At 32.8% G+C, this 19,650-nt stretch overlaps 1 protein-coding gene across 2 annotated transcripts; it reads right to left on the minus strand.

The window, feature by feature from the left end:
- Nucleotides 1-15,942, minus strand: LOC111708973 (GATA-binding factor C). 2 transcript variants are annotated; one of them, XM_023482504.1, is made up of 7 exons: nt 15,692-15,942; nt 10,268-10,428; nt 6,862-6,927; nt 4,519-4,800; nt 1,977-2,122; nt 1,119-1,244; nt 1-530 (listed from the first exon to the last, which is right to left on the minus strand). In XM_023482504.1, exons 1-7 carry the CDS (start codon nt 15,733-15,735, stop codon nt 93-95), a joined length of 1,263 nt encoding a protein of 420 aa, XP_023338272.1. In that variant the 5' UTR covers nt 15,736-15,942; the 3' UTR covers nt 1-92. The 2 variants fall into 2 exon arrangements, with proteins under 2 accessions (XP_023338272.1, XP_023338271.1); XM_023482503.1 differs by having other exon boundaries at nt 4,339-4,800.
- Nucleotides 15,943-19,650: the final 3,708 nt, after the last annotated feature.

Raw genomic sequence — 19,650 nt, forward strand, 5'->3', positions numbered from 1 at the left:
TTCCTGGTTAAGACTTTATTTCTAATCACTGGACATTATTGGTCTTTTTTATTAATAAAGTTTATCACTAAATCAAAAGATCATTTGTCGACCTAGGTCATAGCACCTATGACTGAATGTTGCATTGCAGCGGACAGAGGAGATGGGCTAGTTGGATAATTGGACATGTGCGATAAACCTCCAGACATACCACCCCCTGAACTTGTAAGTCCAGCTGCGGACATTTGCATTTGAGAAATCGACGACATCGGGGACATGCCATGACCCCCGGTTTGTCCTGTGTACATAGATCCCATACCAAAGTTTGTGCCCAAGCCCATGCTGGACATAGAGGCGCCATAATAGCTGGACATTGGATTTCCAATATGGCCGCTCATTCCTCCCATATGGGAACTGAATCCAAATGGTTTGGTATCAAAGGGAGAAGCAAAGAAATCCATTACAGTTCCACGTTTCTTTTTAGATTTTGCTGACAGTTTTCTATTTCTGGTCTGAATTCCATCTTTTTTCATAGTAAGGGGTCGCGCCACCTGAAAAATACAATTTTGTTAAAGAAAAATGCATGTTACTATTTACTATTTGCAGAAACATACTGAGATATATCTGCGCACTGCAGACTTTACATTTATATGTTTCAGAGGCAATATCTTTAGGGGAAATCCTTTGTTTTGTTGATAAAATTTTGCAATCTTTTATTAACAATAATATGATGAGAAGACATTTCTTTTAAGCAAGTATAGCTGTCAGACTGCAGTACAATGACATGGGCTGTTTAGTTGAATGATAAAACATTTTTATATTGTTTGCAAGGGAATGGAACATGATATTGAAACATTAATGTTTGTAAAAAAAGTTCCTCTGTTGAAAATGTCATCCAAGGTTGTATAGTAAATTAGGTTACTCTCGATATGTGCTCCAATGTACGGAAAATGTCGTCTCCTAAGGTAGATTTAAAAAAACCTCATTTAACGTCACTGATTATATAGGAGAGAGTGACGTCATATTTTGGAGGTCATCGAGAGTAAGCAACCTTATTATACAACCTTGGTAACAAAGGTCCTCTGCTAATGATATCAATGGCATCCGACAGAAAGGTATTTATTTTTACGTCAACTTACATTATGTAGTTTGAAGTATAGACCACAGGCATTACAGACAGGTTCACCGTTCTGATTCCTTCTCCATAGAGTTGTAGCGGTTGTTTTACAGTTTGCACAACTTGTTCCTTCCCGTCGGGAAGAGGACTGAAAAAAAACATATTTAAAGGCACTGTAAGCTTAAGCTTAAGTGAGTCCCTAATCAAAGATGGCGATGCCCGATTTACAATGGAACCCTTGAAACTTTAATCTGATCAAAATTGAAAAGATAACGTCGCTTTTCTCACTCGAAAAGTGGTTATTTCTGCGAATGTCTCCATTGTTTATTGTACGCAAGAAATACAAAATTCACTTTTGCAAAGAAACCACAAATGAAAAAACACATTTAATAAAAAATTCATGAAAATTTAATTCATACTTGATCAGACAAAACTTGCATTGCTCTGGAAGGTCAGTTGAATAATCCGGTCTTTTAAATTTTAAAAAAAGTATTGAATTTTGTAAATTCTTTTTCTCCCGCATAATTCCACAAGTCGCTTTCGTAGAAAAACAGTAATTTAACTGAATACATTTATAGTGGAAAAATAAGGATTTCTTAGTCATCCATGATCCGAAAAAAGTTTTTAAGAATAATGCTATGAATCGAATCATTTTAAAATCAAATCTCTAAAATGTCGGTAAATTAAATATTTTTATTCGAAAGTAAGTAAGGTAAATCCTGTTCTTGGCTAGGCAACCGTGACTTGTCAAGACGCAGCATAAATCTTCAAATTTATAAATTAAGGCAATTAAAATTAATTAACTCGGTCAATTAACTTTTTGTCAAATTTTAAACCTAAAATTTCAAACAATTGTTTTAAGATAAATTCATCTACATACCAATCTTCTTTTGGGCTTGATAAGAGGTCTGTTCTGTCCATTCATTTTGTAATAAAGACCGCAGGCATTGCAGAGATAGTGACCATTTCCATCCCGTCTCCATAACGGAGTAGATGTTGCACCACAGTTCACACACTCTCTACCCTCTGAAAAACAATATTTTGTATTTGTTGATCTAAGATAGATCTACTATTATATGTGTGCATTGTGTGATTATTTTTAGATTGCAAAGTTGCAAACCAATGAGTTATTGCAATCTCATATTATTTGCAACCATTTTAAAAGTAGAACTTGTTTGGGCAGTGGAATTTTTGCACAGTTTTACCGATGATTTTTTGCAGTGAAATAATGAGATGAAATATTTAGAATTTGCAATAAACATGCAGTTCTGTGTAATTTATGCTACGCTCCGCCATTCATGCAAAATTGGGAGAGATTGCAAAACATAAGTTTCTGCAGTTCCAGGATGCTATTGGCATGCTGGAACACTTTCTGGCATGCGGTTACCTGGTTAGGCGTGCATTCATGTTTCCAGAATTTTAGATATATTTATTATATCTATCAACATTGAAAAACACCATGACAGCATAAAATATAAAATATAAATGGTAATATTTCATCTGAAATGATTGACAGAATCGAAAAATTCTTCCAACAGTGAACATCTTCTAGCATATAAAAATCTTATTTCATCAAATATCTTCCAGCATTATCAAACTCCTGACAGAAAATATCTTCCAGCATTATCAAACTCCTGATAGAAAAAATCTTTCAGCATTATCAAACTCCTGATAGAAAAAATCTTCCAGCATTATCAAACTCCTGATAGAAAATATCTTCCAGCATTATCAAACTCCTGACAGAAAATATCTTCCAGCATTATCAAACTACTGATAGAAAATAGCTTCCAGCATTATCAAACTCCTGATAGAAAATATCTTCCAGCATTATCAAACTCCTGATAGAAAAAATCTTCCAGCATATCAAACTACTGATAGAAAATAGCTTCCAGCATTATCAAACTCCTGATAGAAAATATCTTCCAGCATTATCAAACTCCTGATAGAAAAAATCTTCCAGCATTATCAAACTCCTGATAGAAAAAAACATCTTCCAGGATTATCAAACTTCTGATAGAAAAAATCTTCCAGCATTATCAAATCATTACCAATTTTTTTAAAACTCAACATTTGTCAACATTTGAAATGTTCCAAAAATAAAAAAAAACATTGAAACCTTCAAGCCCTAAAATTCCTGTAAGAATGAAAATCTACCAAATATAACCAATGTCAACTGAGTGGTTGACCTTACTGGTCCATCAAAGGTATTTAACTATACACACTGTAAATATATTTGGGTATGAAAGGTCTAATTATTTGTCAATTAAAGAGGTTACAATTCAATACTTTCATTACAATTTTAAACTTGGATTGTTATAAATCTTTAGTACAACATTTTTTGATTAGGCCAACATCTTGCTCTTTTCTTGCACTTTCCTTGCTCTTTCCTTGCTCTTTCTTTGCTCTTTCTCGTTATTTTCTTGACCTTTCCTTGCTCTTTCCTTGCTCTTTCCTTGCTCTTTCTTTGTTATTTTCTTGTTCTTTTCTTGCTCTTTCCTTGCTCTTTCCTTGCTCTTTCCTTTTTTTTTTGTTATTTTCTTGTTCTTTTCTTACTCGTTTCCTTGGTCTTTCTTTGTTATATTCTTTCTCCTTCCCTGTTCTTTCTTTCTTATTTTCTTGTTCTTTTCTTGCTCTTTCCTTAATCGTTTTTTCTCTTCCTTTTTATTCTTATTAAAATGGTTTTGGACCTTTACCATCTAGTGCAACCAGTTACTGTGGAATGTGTACAACCTACAACTTGCAACCTTTGATTGTGGAATCATCATTAAATTTAAAAATGTGCAATCGTGCATCCAACCCCAACTGTATGTGCGGTGCAGTGTGCTACCCTCCACCAACTATACAAGGAACCACACATTATACTTATGCAGTGTGTCACCATCGTACAACTTTACCATGCAACACACATTATGCATGTGCATTGTGCATTGTGTCACCATCGAACAACAACTATACCATGCAACACACATTTTGCATGTGCATTGTGTCACCATCGAACAACTATACCATGCACCACACATTATACTTGTGCATTGTGCATTGTGCCACCCTCCATCAACTAAACCATGCACCACACATTATACTTGTGCATTGTGCCACCCTTCACCAAGTTCACCATACACCATACATTATACTTGTGCAGTGTGCCACCCTCCATCAACTAATACACCACACATTATAATTGTGCATTGTGCATTGTGTCGCCCTCCACCAACTATACCATGCACCTTCTCTTCTCTTACCAGTATTTGATCGAACTTTAGCACGCTGCCTTGAACACTGCAGACCTTTGTTAAAAACAGAAGAGGTTGGGGAATATCCCCCATATAGAGATGATTCCCCAGGGGGGAAATAAGCATAGGTAGCAGTTCCCCCTGGGGAAACTGCCTGATCAGTAAAGTTTGTGTTGGTAACATTACTACCTTCTTGAAGCTTCCTGCTGGTATACGGAAAGGATGGAAACATCAAGGATTCAGGGTTCGGTTTTAACTCCGAGCTCATCAGATCCTCGGAGTTGGAGGATACGGAGGGGACGGAGGATTGGAGGTAGTCCTCAGAGTTGGAGGGACGGCCAGGATCATCGGATACGGTGTCCTTAGGAGGGGTTGGAGGGTAGGCTGAGTAGAAGCCGGGTAGGTTGGAGGTTTGACCAGAAGAGGAGTAAACTACTTTAGGTTCCAAACAGTACGGTTTACTGGTCGAACCTAAATAAACAACAGTGTTAGCTCCTTTACCAATGGACCTGTAAACATCAACTTTAAACTTATTCTCAAATGGCATTTCCCTAAAATAACAGTTATGTGCTAGATATTAATAAAAATAATTATGAAATAGAGCAACTTTTTTACAGTATTTGTGTAATGTTAGAAAAACAAATAAGTTTTTTTGTAAATAAGAAAAAACTGTCAATTCCTACATTTAAATATATTCTTGTTTTTGAGTACATCTCAATTAGTTCCCAAGTTGTTAACTCACACACTATCATTATTTCAAAATATGAACATAACCTAGCTATTCTCCTTATTTTATGAAATTATGGACATTTAAAAAGTTTAAAGTATATTTTGTAAAATGAGAAGTTAAATGCTGTATGGGAAAGTACCTTACATCTATACACATATTTAAAGTATATTTTGTAAAATGAGAAGTTAAATGCTGTATGGGAAAGTACCTTACATCTATACACATATTTAAAGGATAGAGTATCATTCCAGAAAATGCGGCGCTTGATTTTAACAGTTAGAACCGTAATCTAAATTGCCTTGTAAGCACCCAGGACTAGGGACGAATCAAATTTTTTAGTCTTTAATATCAAGTGCAATTTCAGGAAATAACCAGACATAAGATATTATTAATTATTTTATTGACTCCAAAACTGGAACACTTCAACACTTCAACACTTCAACACTGATCAACACTTCAACATTGGAAAACTTCAAAACTCCTAAACTCCTTATAGCTTAACGAAGAAATACAAACACATTTAAAGATCTAATTTTTTATTATTTCATACAAAAAATGTCTGCGCTATTATAAATATCAAAGGATGCAATTATGCATTTGAATCTTTCAGACGCAAAGACCAGGTTTTACTCGGGTTTAAGCTTTTAAAATCTCATCTCAGTTGTCACGTGAGAAGCAATCTTACGTAAAATATATATTTCTAAAGATTTAATAAAAATAAGTTTATTCATATTTTGTCTTCTTATGATTAAAAAAGAGGTATGATTTCCTATTGAAATTTCCCAAGGCTAAGATTTTTATTGCAGGAGCTAAGGCCTCAAGGCCCCAACAAAATCCATTATCCATTCTGTCTTTTGAAAATTAAAGTGTATTCAAGATAATCTGGATTAGCGGAAAAAACATGTCTGTGCTTCTAAATGGGCAGTAAAAATGAAGTATGAAAAGCGATGTATGTGCGTTATAAAAATGACTATGTGCATTGTGCGCATATGTATTAATATTAAAATAAGGGTTTTTTATTGTTATTTTTTATTGTTTTTCTTTATAATAACTTTTGAAAGGTAAATATTAGAGTCATCAAATATTAAGTATTTTCCTGAATAATAATCAGACATATTGAATTAAAACCGTAGGTCAACTGCCTCGCTTACTGGGTACTGCCTGAAATTTTACAGGGGGGGGGGGGGTCAAATTGACCCCCCCCCCAGCAGGAATAGGGTTAAAACTCCATGAATAAATACAAAAACATTTAAAAATCTAATTTTTTGTTTTGTTTTTGTCAATCAGACAAAAAATGTCTGCTATTACAAATATCAAATGATGCAATTATGCATTTGAATCTTTCATATCTCTCTTTCACATGTCCTTGATTTGTTGTGGTTGGGTGTCTTGGTATGAATATTAACAAAAGATGGCAAAAAACTGCTATTTCAATCTTGAGAAGAAAAAATTGGTCGCATTAATTTGAAAAAATGATACTCTATCATGCAAAGTACTTTAGGCTTTTGAAATTGTTGAATATTAAGATTTTATTACCTAATGCTGAATATTGTTGAATATTAAGATTTTATTACCTAATGCTGAATAATGTAAAATATTAAGATTTTATTACCTAATGCTGAATATTGTTGAATATTAAGATTTTATTACCTAATGCTGAATATTGTTGAATATTAAGATTTTATTACCTAAAGCTGAATATTGTTGAATATTAAGATTGTATTACCTAAAGCTGAATATTGGTGAATATAAAGATTTTATTACCTAATGCTGAATATTGTTGAATTTTAAGATTTTATTACCTAAGGCGGAATGCCACATAGAGTTGAGTGGAGAGTAGAAAGATGTTCTTAATTGATTATCTCGTCCTAAAACAGCAACATATAAGCATTTTTTAAAGATATTTTTATCATGTTTATTAACTTGCAGATATAATTTATTTAGGATATTGAATCTTAAATACAAAATCTGATTTTCAAATCCCTTTATCTTTGCAACCCAATGATGTAGACCTTATATATTTCATAATATGAATTCTATTAAATCAAATAAAAGGTTTACTCCGTTAGGTTGCTAAGATATCGGTATCAGAGTTTGTTGCAAAAACTCAATTTCTTTATAAGCCCTGTATTCTTTTATTTCTTATTATTCTCTAAACCCCCTCTTCAAAGCCCCTCCTCCTTCACCTCTCCCCCTCCTTCCTTCCTCCTTTCCCCCCTCCAGCTTGAACCCCCTTTTATTTGGAGTAGTGCTTGGACCTTAGTATTTAGAAAGGTTGGCAGTATCAATATGAGAAGTAATATATTCTAAAAAGGTCGGACAAAAGATAGTGGACAGCTGGATAGAGGATAGATAGAAAGATAGATTGATAGATAGATGAATAGGATGATAGTAGGATAGATAAATAGATAAATAGATGTATAGATAGATAGATAGATAAATAGATGGATAGGAAGATAGTAGGATTGATAAATAGATAGATAGATAGATAGATAGATAAATAGATAAATAAATGGATAGGTAGATAGATAGATGAATAGATGGATAGGTAGATAGATAGATGAATATATGGATAGGAAGATAGTAGGATAGATAAATAGATAAATAGATGTATAGATAGAGAGATATATGAATAGATGTATATGTAGATAGATAGCAGGATAGATATAAAGATAAATAGATGGATAGAAAGATAGTAGGATAGATAAATAGATAAATAGATGTATAGATAGATAGATAGATGAATAGATGGATAGGTAGATAGATAGCAGGATAGATAGATAGATAAATAGATGGACAGGTAGATAGCAGGATAGATAGACATATCTTGGTTTTCTGCTACCTCAACTTTTTTGGGTTCTAATCTTGGTTAGAATCAAACAGTAGAATAGCAGTTAGTACAACCATAATAAACAGTTCAGGACTCTTTTTAGATTAACAGTTCAGGACGCTTTTGAGATTAACAGTCAGGACTCTTTTGAGATTAACAGCTCAGGACGCTTTTGAGATTAACAGTTCAGGACGCTTTTAGATTACCAGTTCAGGACGCTTTTTAGATAAACAGTTCAGGACGCTTTTTAGATTAAAAGTTTAGGAAAAGTTCCGGTCGGTTTTTAGATTAACAGTTCAGGACACTTCATAGATTAACAGTTCAGATGCAAGTTTAGATTAATAGTTCAGAATTGTTCAGGACGCGTTTTAGATGAAAAGTTCAGGATATGTTTTAGATAAACATTTCAGGACTCTTCTTAGATTAACATTTCAGGACGCTACTTAGATTAACAGTTTAGGACACTTCTTAGATTAAAGTTCAGGATGCGTTTTAGATTAACAGTTTAGGACACTTCTTAGATCAACATTTCAGGACGCTACTTAGATTAACAGTTTAGGACACTTCTTAGATTAAAGTTCAGGATGCGTTTTAGATTAACAGTTTAGGACACTTCTCAGATTAACATTTCAGGACGTTTCTTAGATTAACAGTTCTGGACACTTCTTAGCTTAACAGATTAAGAGGCTTATTAGATTAACATTTTAGGACGCTTCTTAGATTAAAGTTCAGGACGCTTCTTAGATTAAAGTTCAGGATGCGTTTTAGATTAACAATTAAGGACGCTTCTTAGATTAAAGTTCAGAACGCTTTTTAGATCAAAGTTCAGGACGCTTCTTAGATTAAAGTTCAGAACGTTTTTTAGATTAACAGTTTAGGACACTTCAGTTCTTAGATTTAAAATTTGAGATACCTCTCAGATTAACAGCTTGTAAATAAACATCTTACTGCCCATATCTTTGGAACCAAATGCAATGGACCTTCTATATTTTAAACAAGAAAACTGTATGTGAGATCAAATAACCTAAGTTCGATATAAATGGTTTACACCATCAGGTTGGAAATATATAGGGATTCGAATGTTTGGGTTTAAATTTGTTTTTACATTAACAATATAGGTGACTGCAGTGCTTATATTTACAAGTAGGTTTTATTAAATGTCATTATTTCATTGGACCATTCAAATTCATAATTTGTGTCAAACAGCTGTATTCCTACTTCACCGTTTTCGGGGTCTCAATAAATACTTTAATTGATGCCTTTTTACATTCAATTAATTTCCATAAATGATATTTTTTCCTGTAAGGCATTATTATCTTTCACATTATTTTGGTGACCACTGTATATATTTAATATTTATCTATCTATGTGTATATGTTGCAATCTATCTTATCATCTATCTAAATGATGTCTATTTGTCCAACCCCCCTGGGTTCTATAAACTGCTAGATTCATCATATACATACAGCATAGTTTCATCTTAATACAGGGTGTACCGCTAGACAGGAGACTTTTGAATATAGTCTTGGATCTTTTATATCTTTAGTGTGACAAAGCGTGAATTTAAACGTTTTATTGGCTTTCTAAAATATAAAGAAACTTTTTCGTATTTTAAAGGACTATTTAAAGGACTATTTAAAGGACTATTTAAAGGACTATTTAAAGGACTATTTAAAGGACTATTTAAAGGACTATTTAAAGGACTATTCAGAACTTTATAGTCATATTCTGCCAGAGTTGCCTTATTTTATAATTGTTCAATGGTCAATTTGTATTCTTATTTCTTGGTGCCCTCACAAAAAATTGTATTGCTCCCCTATTTTACAGGGGGAGGACACGTCATGTGTGTGTGTCTGTACCAAAAGAGTGTGTGTAAGGAGTACCGAACAGAAGGCGTGTACTGTAGGTATATACAGTACATAAGAATCTCGGTATTTGTAAAGTCTAGGAGAGTACATTTGTTTATTGTTAATTGTTTACTTAAATATAAGTTTAAGATACAATATATTATTTACATATTTAAGTCAACACTTGAAAGCAAAATTTTCATGCAAAGAATATAATTTGCTTAAAGTTTACAATAAACTATGGTTTATCCAAGCTTAATTATAATTGACGACATTTTTCTGCAAATTCCTTGACTGTAGTCATGTTGTGTGTCTGTACCAAAAGAGTATGCGTGTGTGTAATACCGAACTCGTCTGCAAATCAGTGCGACTGGCTTTCTCATGCCAGACCAGCGCCATTTCCCTTCCCTTTATTCTTATTCCCTACTCTCACCTTGAATACCGTACCCCTGATTTGTGTTCCTTATTTTTACCCCTAAATTGTATTCTTTTGGTGTCCTGAAAAACATTGTAAAATAAATATTCTTTTACCTGCTTGTACCCCTGAATAAGCAGATTGAAGCCCCTGTGTAAAGTATGAGTGTGCCCCTGAGACTGCAGAAGCCCCTGTTCCTACTGTAGTTGCCCCTGAAGACCCCTTGAAATAGTTCTCCAGGTCCTCCTGGTGCAGACCTGTACTCTCGCTGGGATACCTGAACAACAACATATAAGACATTAGAAGTAATATTTTAAAGGGACTACTCTATTTATCAAGCAATATGGGAGTTTAAAAACATTTTTATGACAAGAATAAATTTAACTTACTGGAATTTTCTATTTCTGTCGATTTTACAATAGATAAGAAACTATGTGAGGCAATAAATATATTATTCCAATATATGGAGATGTTTATAAAGTTGTATTTATGTGTGGGTTGGATTCAAATATATGGAGAGGTTTATAAAGTTGTATTTATGTGCGGGTTGGATTCCAATAGGTTTATAAAGTTGTATTTATGTGCGGGTTGGATTCCAATATATGGAGAGGTTTATAAAGTTGTATTTATGTGCGGGTTGGATTCCAATATATGGAGAGGTTTATAAAGTTGTATTTATGTGCGGGTTGGATTCAAATATATGGAGAGGTTTATAAAGTTGTTTTTATGTGCGGGTTGGATTCCAATATATGGAGAGGTTTATAAAGTTGTATTTATGTGCGGGTAGGATTGCATGAAATACACAAGAAACGACTAAAAAGAAAATCCCGTAAAAATCCCAAAAGATTGAAACACTTAAAAGTCTAATTATTCTGCCATATTTTTAGTTCCAAAGAATGTCTAAAACAATTTGATTTCAATATTAATTCATCTTTTTAGAAAACATGTAAAATTATGATTGTTTTAATCTATAAGTCAGCTCAGCTTGTTTCCAAATTTCCAAAAAGCATAATGAACGAAAGTATGATATTTCTCTTAGAGCATTCTCATTTTTTAAAACCATTTTGTTATTTTGGATACTCGTAAAGTAATAATACCAGAAATAATATCTATGTGATCTAAAATATTCTTGGCTGTTTATTTGAATCATATGATCGTCAAAATGGCAGAATTTTTTTTGTCGAAATACTAAAATTATGTCTCAAATGAAGTAGTTCTTTAAAATCTACCAAAGAAGAAAAAGCTAAGAAAATAGTTTTTTGGTCTTAAATGCGAAATTAGAAAATCTAAAATTATTACTAATACTGAACGCAAAGCGCCTGGACAAATTAATAATATTGATATATTATTAATTAGAACGAGAAAAAGATAGATAGAAAAATATATTGTATAAACGATATGAATGAATACGTCTAGATATCTTGACAGTGAAAAAAATCTATGTTAAATTTATAAACCAATAGATTAAATCTAAAAACTGCATGTAGTGGGTTGCGTTTGTGAATTGAAATTGCTCAATTCCATTTTTCAACCCGTAAAAAGTTTTAGAATTTGAGAATATAAGTGTGCAGAGATAATGATGTGAAATTGGATATTTATGTTGATAAAAAGTTGAAATGAAATGATACGCGGTCTGCCTATCTGGGATATTTATCTGTGCATATGTGCACAATATTTTAGCCTACAACTTCGTTATCAGCCAGTATCACCTGAATCAGTTATTGTATCAGCTATCAGCAGATACAACTAAGACATGAGTATGCCCAAAAGTACATTCCAATGCACTAATAATAACCTTCAGCTGTTTTATCAATTCAGCTGAGAATAAACAGTTTATTCACTGGTATGTTAAAACTTGAAAATCGGAGTTGAAATCTCCTCAGGAATTGATTACGCTGTAGTTTATAGGACTGGTTACTTGAGACTGGGATAACATGTTGATTGGTCAGAATGCAAGATAGATAAATAGATAGATATTAATAGACAACGATTTATGGATAGATAAATAGATAGATAGATGGTTAGTTAGATAGATAGATAGATAAATAGATAGGTGTGCTAATTAGTCGCTATATATATTCAAACCTGATTTTCTTGCTCTAGTATAAAGTTGTTTGGTTTCTTTGTCATCTTGTTTATATATACTTTTAGCATCTGGATCCATGACGTCAGGAACTGTTTGTTGTTTGTTGAATGTTGTTTGTTGTTTTTTGTTTATTGTTTATTGTTTGTTGTTTGTTGTTTCTTGTTTGTTGTTTGTTGTTTGTTGTTTTTTGTTTATTGTTTATTGTTTGTTGTTTGTTGTTTGTTGTTTGTTGTTTGTTGTTTGTTGTTTGTTTTTTGTTGTTTGTTGTTTGTTGTTTGTTGTTTGTTGCTTGTTGTTTGTTGTTTGTTGTTTGTTGTTTCAGGTTTATTGTTTGTTGTTTGTTGTTTGTTGTTGGTTGTCTGTTGTTTGTTATTTGTCGGATGTTGTTTGTTGTTTGTTGATTGTTGTTTGTTTTTTGTTGTTCGTTTGTTGTTTGTTGTTTGTTGTTTGTTGTTTGTTGTTTGTTGTTTGTTGTTTGTTGTTTGTTGTTTGTTGTTTGTTGTTGAATGTTTGTTTAGATTTAGCACGAACATTAGATTGTTTTCTTTGTTTTCTTTTATGTTTTATGGTGAATTCTGTTTAAAAAAACCAGCCAGCTTGAGTATATGGTAAGACGGAGAGTTACTCAGAAAGTTAGATAGATATATAGATATATAGAAATATAGATATTTAGATAGATAGATAGATGGATATATAGATAGATAGATAGATAGATAGATAGATAGATAGAAAGTTGTCCTTTAGTGGACAACTGTAAAATTAATATCCTCATTTCAGGTTCTATTACTGCGGTATTACTAGAGTAGAAAACCTAATCTAGATTTTACTGTTTATATATCTATACATATGTAAAGGTGTCCCAAAATATCTATACATATGTAAAGGTGTTCCAATATATCTATAAATATGTAAATGGGTACCAATATATCTATACATATGTAAAAGTGTCCCAATATATCAATACATATGTAAAGGTGTCCCAATATATCTATAAATATGTAAAGGTGTCCCAATATATATCTATAAATATGTAAAATTATCCCAATGTATCAATACATACGTAAAGTTGTCCCAATAAATCTATACATATGTAAAGGTGTCCCAATATATCAATACATATGTAAAGGCGTCCCAATATATATATACATATGTAAATGTGTCCCAATACATCTATACATATGTAAAAGTGTCCCAATATATCTTTACTATATATGTAAAGGTTTCCCAAAATATCTATACTAATGTAAAGGTGTCCCAATACATCTATACATATGTAAAGGTATCCCAATGTAAATTCTACTGTTTATATATCTAATCATATGTAAATGTGTCCCAATATATATCAATACATATATAAAGGTGTCCCAATATATCAATACATATTTAAAGGTGTCCCAATATAAAACAGCCTTTTACTATAAAAATGCACTCCAACATATTGAATTTTAAAATCAGATTACCCGATGCTAATTCTTTCCAAATAACATTTCGAATTTGTCACAAAATACATGAATGTTTATGGGGATACTCTGCACAGGAACAAAATACATATGTACTATTATATTCAATATCAACAGTTTTTTTAAAATTGTTGATGATGATGGCGACAGAGTTGTCTTGGAGTATCTACTCGTTGATTTAAAATTATTGAAAGCTAGTGATGGATTAAACAATTTCTCATTAAACTAAAATATGCATGCTTTCTGTCGCAAATATCAATTGCCAATTACTTCTTTAAAACTAAAGTTAGAAATAATCGTGTTAAAGCTTTTAACTCTTCATAATGCATGGTATTACATAATTATTTGTTATGTTAAACTTAGAGCATTTAAAGAAGAATAGGTCTCAATAGTATTAATTTTCCAGTTTCATCAAAAATATTTTATCTAACCCATCCGGGCCAAAAAACTCAACATTTTTATTTTTTAACTTTATACACAAAGAAGTGGCTGTAACAAAAAAGTATGAGATAAGAAAGAAAGAATATACGCTTTGATTTTTTTTGTGGCACTGCACGCGTCACATATGATAGAAACAACGAAAAATGCGTAATAGATGAGATGTGGTCCTGAAGTAAAATCCTAGATAAGAAAGCTATTGTGTAAAATTTGTCGACACAGACCCCATCCCTTTACATCTCTTTCGACACCCTAACCCCATCCCTTTACATCTCTTTCGACACCCTAACCCCCTCCCTTTACATCTCTTTCGACACCCTAACCCCCTCCCTTTACATCTCTTTCGACACCCTAACCCCCTCCCTTTACATCTCTTTCGTCACCCCCTCCCTTTATATCTCTTTCGTCACCCTAACACCCCTCCCTTTACATCTCTTTCGTCATCCAAACACCCTCCCTTTACATCTCTTTCATCACCCTAACCCCATCCCTTTACATCTCTTTCGTCACCCTAACACCCCTCCCTTTACATCTCTTTCATCACCCAAACACCCCTCCCTTTACATCTCTTTCATCACCCAAACACCCCTCCCTTTATACATCTTTTTCGATACCCTAACATCCTCCCTTTACATCTCTTTAGTTTAGATTAGGTGCATAATATAAGAATAAAAGTTCGGTTAGATTAGGTGCATAATATAAGAATAAAAGTTCGGTTAGATTAGGTGCATAATATAAGAATAAAAGTTCGGTTAGGTTAGGTGCATAATATAAGAATAAAAGTTCGGTTAGATTAGGTGCATAATATAAGAATAAAAGTTCGGTTAGGTTAGGTGCATAATATAAGAATAAAAGTTCGGTTAGGTTAGGTGCATAATATAAGAATAAAAATTCGGTTAGGTTAGGTGCATAATATAAGAATAAAAATACGTTGCAAACATTTTTGAAATTCTAACAATTATAAAAAAAATAATTAAAAAGTGAGTTATTGAAAATCTTTGTTTTTCAATGTTACCAGAAATATTTTTTTTTGTTGCCACTTTGTTCTCTAATTAGGTTAAAGCGAAGAGTACATGTTTGCAAAACACAACAATTTACACAGTATTAGTTAATGAGACTGGGGCAAATTTGAAGTGTTGACAGGTATCAGTCCTTCATTGGACCCCTTTCCACCAACCATATAATATAATTTTTTGCATTGTAAATTGAATATTTTTAAGTTTATAAAAACCTCTTCCTTCACAATTTGTTCATATTTTTAATAAAATGTTAGAGATATACTAAAAATTTTAAATTCCCTAGCATTCTGTTAGTAATTTTAATAAACATTTAATCTATATTACGAACACAATGTTAGAGTTATTACTTAATTTAGAAGAAGAAATTAAGTAATTCTGTTTATTTTTCTCTGCAGAATGTTAATATAATATTGTTGTAATTAGAAAAGACAAATTACTTTTTGGAAAATTTTGTTCCCAAAGTTTTCAATATTCTCAAGATTAAAGATTATTTTTAGATGATTTATAAATTGATTAATTGATTGATTAATTAATTACCAGTTTGGTATCCTACTCTGCTCCTCCTCCATGCTTACAACCATAGCCAGCCTCCGAAACAATTATCTAGCCTTCGAAACAGCTAGCCAGTCTCCGATACAGTTAGCCAGCCTCCGATACAGTTAGCCAGCCTCCGATACAGTTAGCCAGTCTCCGATACAGTTAGCCAGCCTCCGATACAGTTAGCCAGTCTCCGATACAGTTAGCCAGCCTCCGATACAGTTAGCCAGCCTCCGATACAGTTAGCCAGTCTCCGATACTCCGATACAGTTAGCCAGTCTCCGATACAGTTAGCCAGCCTCCGATACAGTTAGCCAGCCGTCGGAACAGTTCTCCAGCCTCTAAAACAGTATCTAGCCTCTGGAACAGCTATTGCCTCCGAAATCTTTGACCAGACTCTGAAACCGTTAATTAGCCTCCGAAATAGTTCAGCAGTCTCCTCCAGTTAACGCCGTTTTTCAAACTAAAAACCAACCAACTGTTCATAAAAGTTTAATAAGAAATATGAAAAAAACCAAGTTTAAATACCTAAATAGCAAAAAAAATGCTTAACAAAAAACAACGAAAATAAGATTTTCTTATTTAATAATTTCAGATTTTTACGTATAATAAATAATTGGAAAATGTTTGAATTTGTAAGGTTTTCTTTCCCTTAAGTGCTATTGAGAAGCTATTCTGAAATCTCAGAGGGAGGGGGGGGGGCTACACCTCCCCCTGAATCTGTCAGCGGGGTGCGAAGGTCCTGCCCCCCCCCTGTATGCGCCCGTGAATAATGAAGAATTTTTATGTAAAAATCTGAATAAAATTGCAGATGATGTGCTAGTCGACATTTTGTTCAAAACTGTTGTTAAACAAAATTTCACGTTTTCAAAGTTACCAGATGATCAGAATTGGAAAATACCTCTCATTTATGAACTGCTAGATCTAAGATCAAACAATTTCTCTGTTAACGATTTTAACTATGATGAATTTAATGATATAATTTGTTTTTATGAACTGACTAAAAGTGATATTCTATATTTAATTATGTTCCTCATTTAAATTATGTATTTGCCTTAATATATTTTACCATTTTTTCTTGTGCGAAATAAACTTTAATAATAATAATAATAATGATAATTATACAATTATTATTTCATCGAAAGCCAAGAATGAATGATTAAAATAAGAAAGATAATGTGCCAATATATAAAATTTTGAAAATGCGGGGGAAGGAGAGTGGGGGGGGGGGGCGTTAAATCTAAGCTTTTTTTAAAATGCCATGCAGTGCAAGTGGGAGGTAAGGGTGTAATGTGTGAAATTTTGTTGGAACACAATGTTGTGCGAATGTGTTTTTAAACTTTTGTTTATCAAGAATGGGATTGCCAAAAAAAAAATCCTTGAAAATGCTTTTCTAAAATCAAGAATTTTCAACATAAAAGTTTGACGAGTGAGGTTTAAAATTTAAAAACTAAAAAGGGAGAGAATCAATACCCCCTCTCCCCATATTTTTTTGGGTTATCAAGATTTGAGTTAAAAAGCACATATTGTTAAACTTGTTTGAGCTAAACTAATTCAAATAATTGAGAACAAATATGGCGTTAATAAAATTCAGCAAATGTGGCTTTTAATTTTTAATTAGGTATGAATGTTTAACGGTCTAATATATGCCGTTTTTAAGTTATTTAGAAAAAAAAAATACAGGAGGGTGGAAAACACGACCCCCCCCCCCATTCCAAACGTGATGGGGTTAAATCACTTTGAAATTCTAGTAAAAATCAAATTCTGCTCAAAATTCAACGAGTTCAAATTTTACTTTAGTAACTTACAGCTGACCGGTTACCCACACAGGATTACAGCTGACCGGTTACCCACACAGGATGAGACCTTTAAAACGACCTAAATCTCTTTTAATGGAACTATCTGAATATTTTATTTTGTCCTCTGCTTAAAAAACTAGCCTGAATTGGAGAAAGTTAGTGCTGAAAATCACTGTGCTTTGCTTCTAAATACCATTAAAGAAAACATTGTAACATGTTTGTTTTTGGATCATTTTTGGATCGTTAATGGTTCGTTTTTGAATCGTTCTTGGGTCGTTAATGGTCCGTTTTTGGAGCGTTAATGGTCTGTTTTTGGATCGTTAATGGTTCGTTTTTGGATCGTTCTTACATCGTTAATAGTTCGTTTTTGGATCGTTCTTGCATCGTTAGGTCAACATTTGGCATAATGTTAAAAATGCAAATATTGAAAATAAAAAATTATCCTTGTGCCAAATTTTGATCCTAAAAGAAAATGTAGGCAAAAACCGAATAAAAAACGAATAAAAACGAATTAGAAATGAATAAAAAACGAATAAAAACGAATCAACTGAATGTTTTCACTATTGATAGTTAACAGATTTGGTAAAGAATAACCATGATTACAGCTGCAGGGAATAGATTTATGAAAAAAAAATTCGACAGATTTCTTTAGTCGTCTCTGAAGTCTGATCCTTTTTGGGTAGCCATGCTTCAATGTGAACATGGACAAAAGGAATGGGTAATATTTTTGCGACATTAAAGTACAACTTTGTAACCTCGTTGCTTCTCTAGTTTTCGTTTTAAGCAAAAGTTTCAGAAAAGAAAATATATCAGGTTAAGTATTAAAAATTTGAAACAAATTTGTTCTTCTCAATAGCTCCTCAATATTAGGAACACACACTTTTACTTAAGTTTGGCGTGATATTCTGAAGTAAAAATCAAAACTATGAACAGGGTCAGTTCCTTGCAAGATGTTCTTCTTTTGATTCTCTTTATTCACTTCACGTTCAAAAAAGTATTTATCAAAAAAATTCTGTTCTGAGAAGTTTTATTTCTTCTAAATTTTATCACTGCTTTGGTTCTTTTAGATTTTTTGTTCTTTGTTCTAAACTTTCAACATTTTCATTTTCCTTTGTTAAAGTTTTATCCTCTCTATATAGAACTCAATAAAACTTTGAATAAACTCGAGTTTAGCGCAGATTCTTGGGTTGGATGAAATTGTTTTTGATCCGGATTCTTGGAGGATGGAATGTATAGTTTGATTGGATGACTCGATCAAACACCAGATTTATGACGCTTCTCCGATTGATTTTTAAAGATCACTATATTTGATCTGGAGTGTGTGAGAACCAGCTGGAGTCATGTTTATCACGTGTTTATCTCTCTAGATCTCAACCCAAGATATTGAATCTATATCTTCAAATCTTGACACTGTGTAATCATACCTAGAAAGATGCCAACCATTCCAATCCTTCCATTGTGTACAAAATACCAATCAAATTCCGGGCTTCCTGAGCCACTCTAACGGCACTAGCCAGAAAATCCTGGAAAATGGGTTGAAAACGCGCAATTAGGTTTATCTGGTAGGCTGGTTAGTGCAAGCTGCACCTCTGATATCTGATGGGGAAACCGAGCTACACACACATCCACTAAACCTATCCTTCTATCCTGCTATCTGATCTACAGTTCCACACTGAGTGTGTGTCTCTAATATCTACTCGCACAATGGCATAATGGTAGCCGTGCGTACAGGCACGGGTTGGCGGCTCCGTCAAGCCAATAGATTGCCGCCAAAGAATCATGCTGGCGGCAATCTGCAGGAATTAACACCAAGCAGATAAGATTATAAAGACACAGGGTTCGGTTTAAGGTGATGTTCTGACAGTAAAATCATCCTAAATCCTTTAAAGATAAACTAAATACCAATCTTAAACTATCTTATTCGTTTATCGCAATTTTATGAAAAAAAAATTAAATTAAGAGCGATAAATATAGTTTTATTATGTATACTAGGTTGAACCACTTTTTAAAGCTCAAACTAGCACACCAGAAAAGTGATTTAATTTAGTCTACGTAGATCAACTAATTCTCTCTACTCATTAAATTTGGTTTCTGATAATGAAATTGCAGTTTATGAAACATTTGGTTAAGTCCTCAAGCTTAATCTAAGACATGTATGCT

Source organism: Eurytemora carolleeae, unplaced genomic scaffold (genome assembly GCF_000591075.1).
Source record: "Eurytemora carolleeae unplaced genomic scaffold, Eaff_2.0 scaffold814, whole genome shotgun sequence".
Lineage (NCBI taxonomy): Eukaryota > Metazoa > Arthropoda > Copepoda > Calanoida > Temoridae > Eurytemora > Eurytemora carolleeae.

What these genes read in the sequence shown, in the direction of transcription:
- LOC111708973 (XM_023482503.1), bottom strand. Translation starts at nt 15,735, where the DNA reads ATGGTTGTAAGCATGGAGGAGGAGCAGAGTAGGATACCAAACTG. An exon ending in TTATTCAGGGGTACAAGCAG is followed by an intron (nt 6,928 to 10,267) that starts GTAAAAGAATAT and finishes TTGCTGTTTTAG; the next exon opens with GACGAGATAATCAATTAAGA. An exon ending in TCAAGCCCAAAAGAAGATTG is followed by an intron (nt 1,245 to 1,976) that starts GTATGTAGATGA and finishes GTTTTTTTTCAG; the next exon opens with TCCTCTTCCCGACGGGAAGG.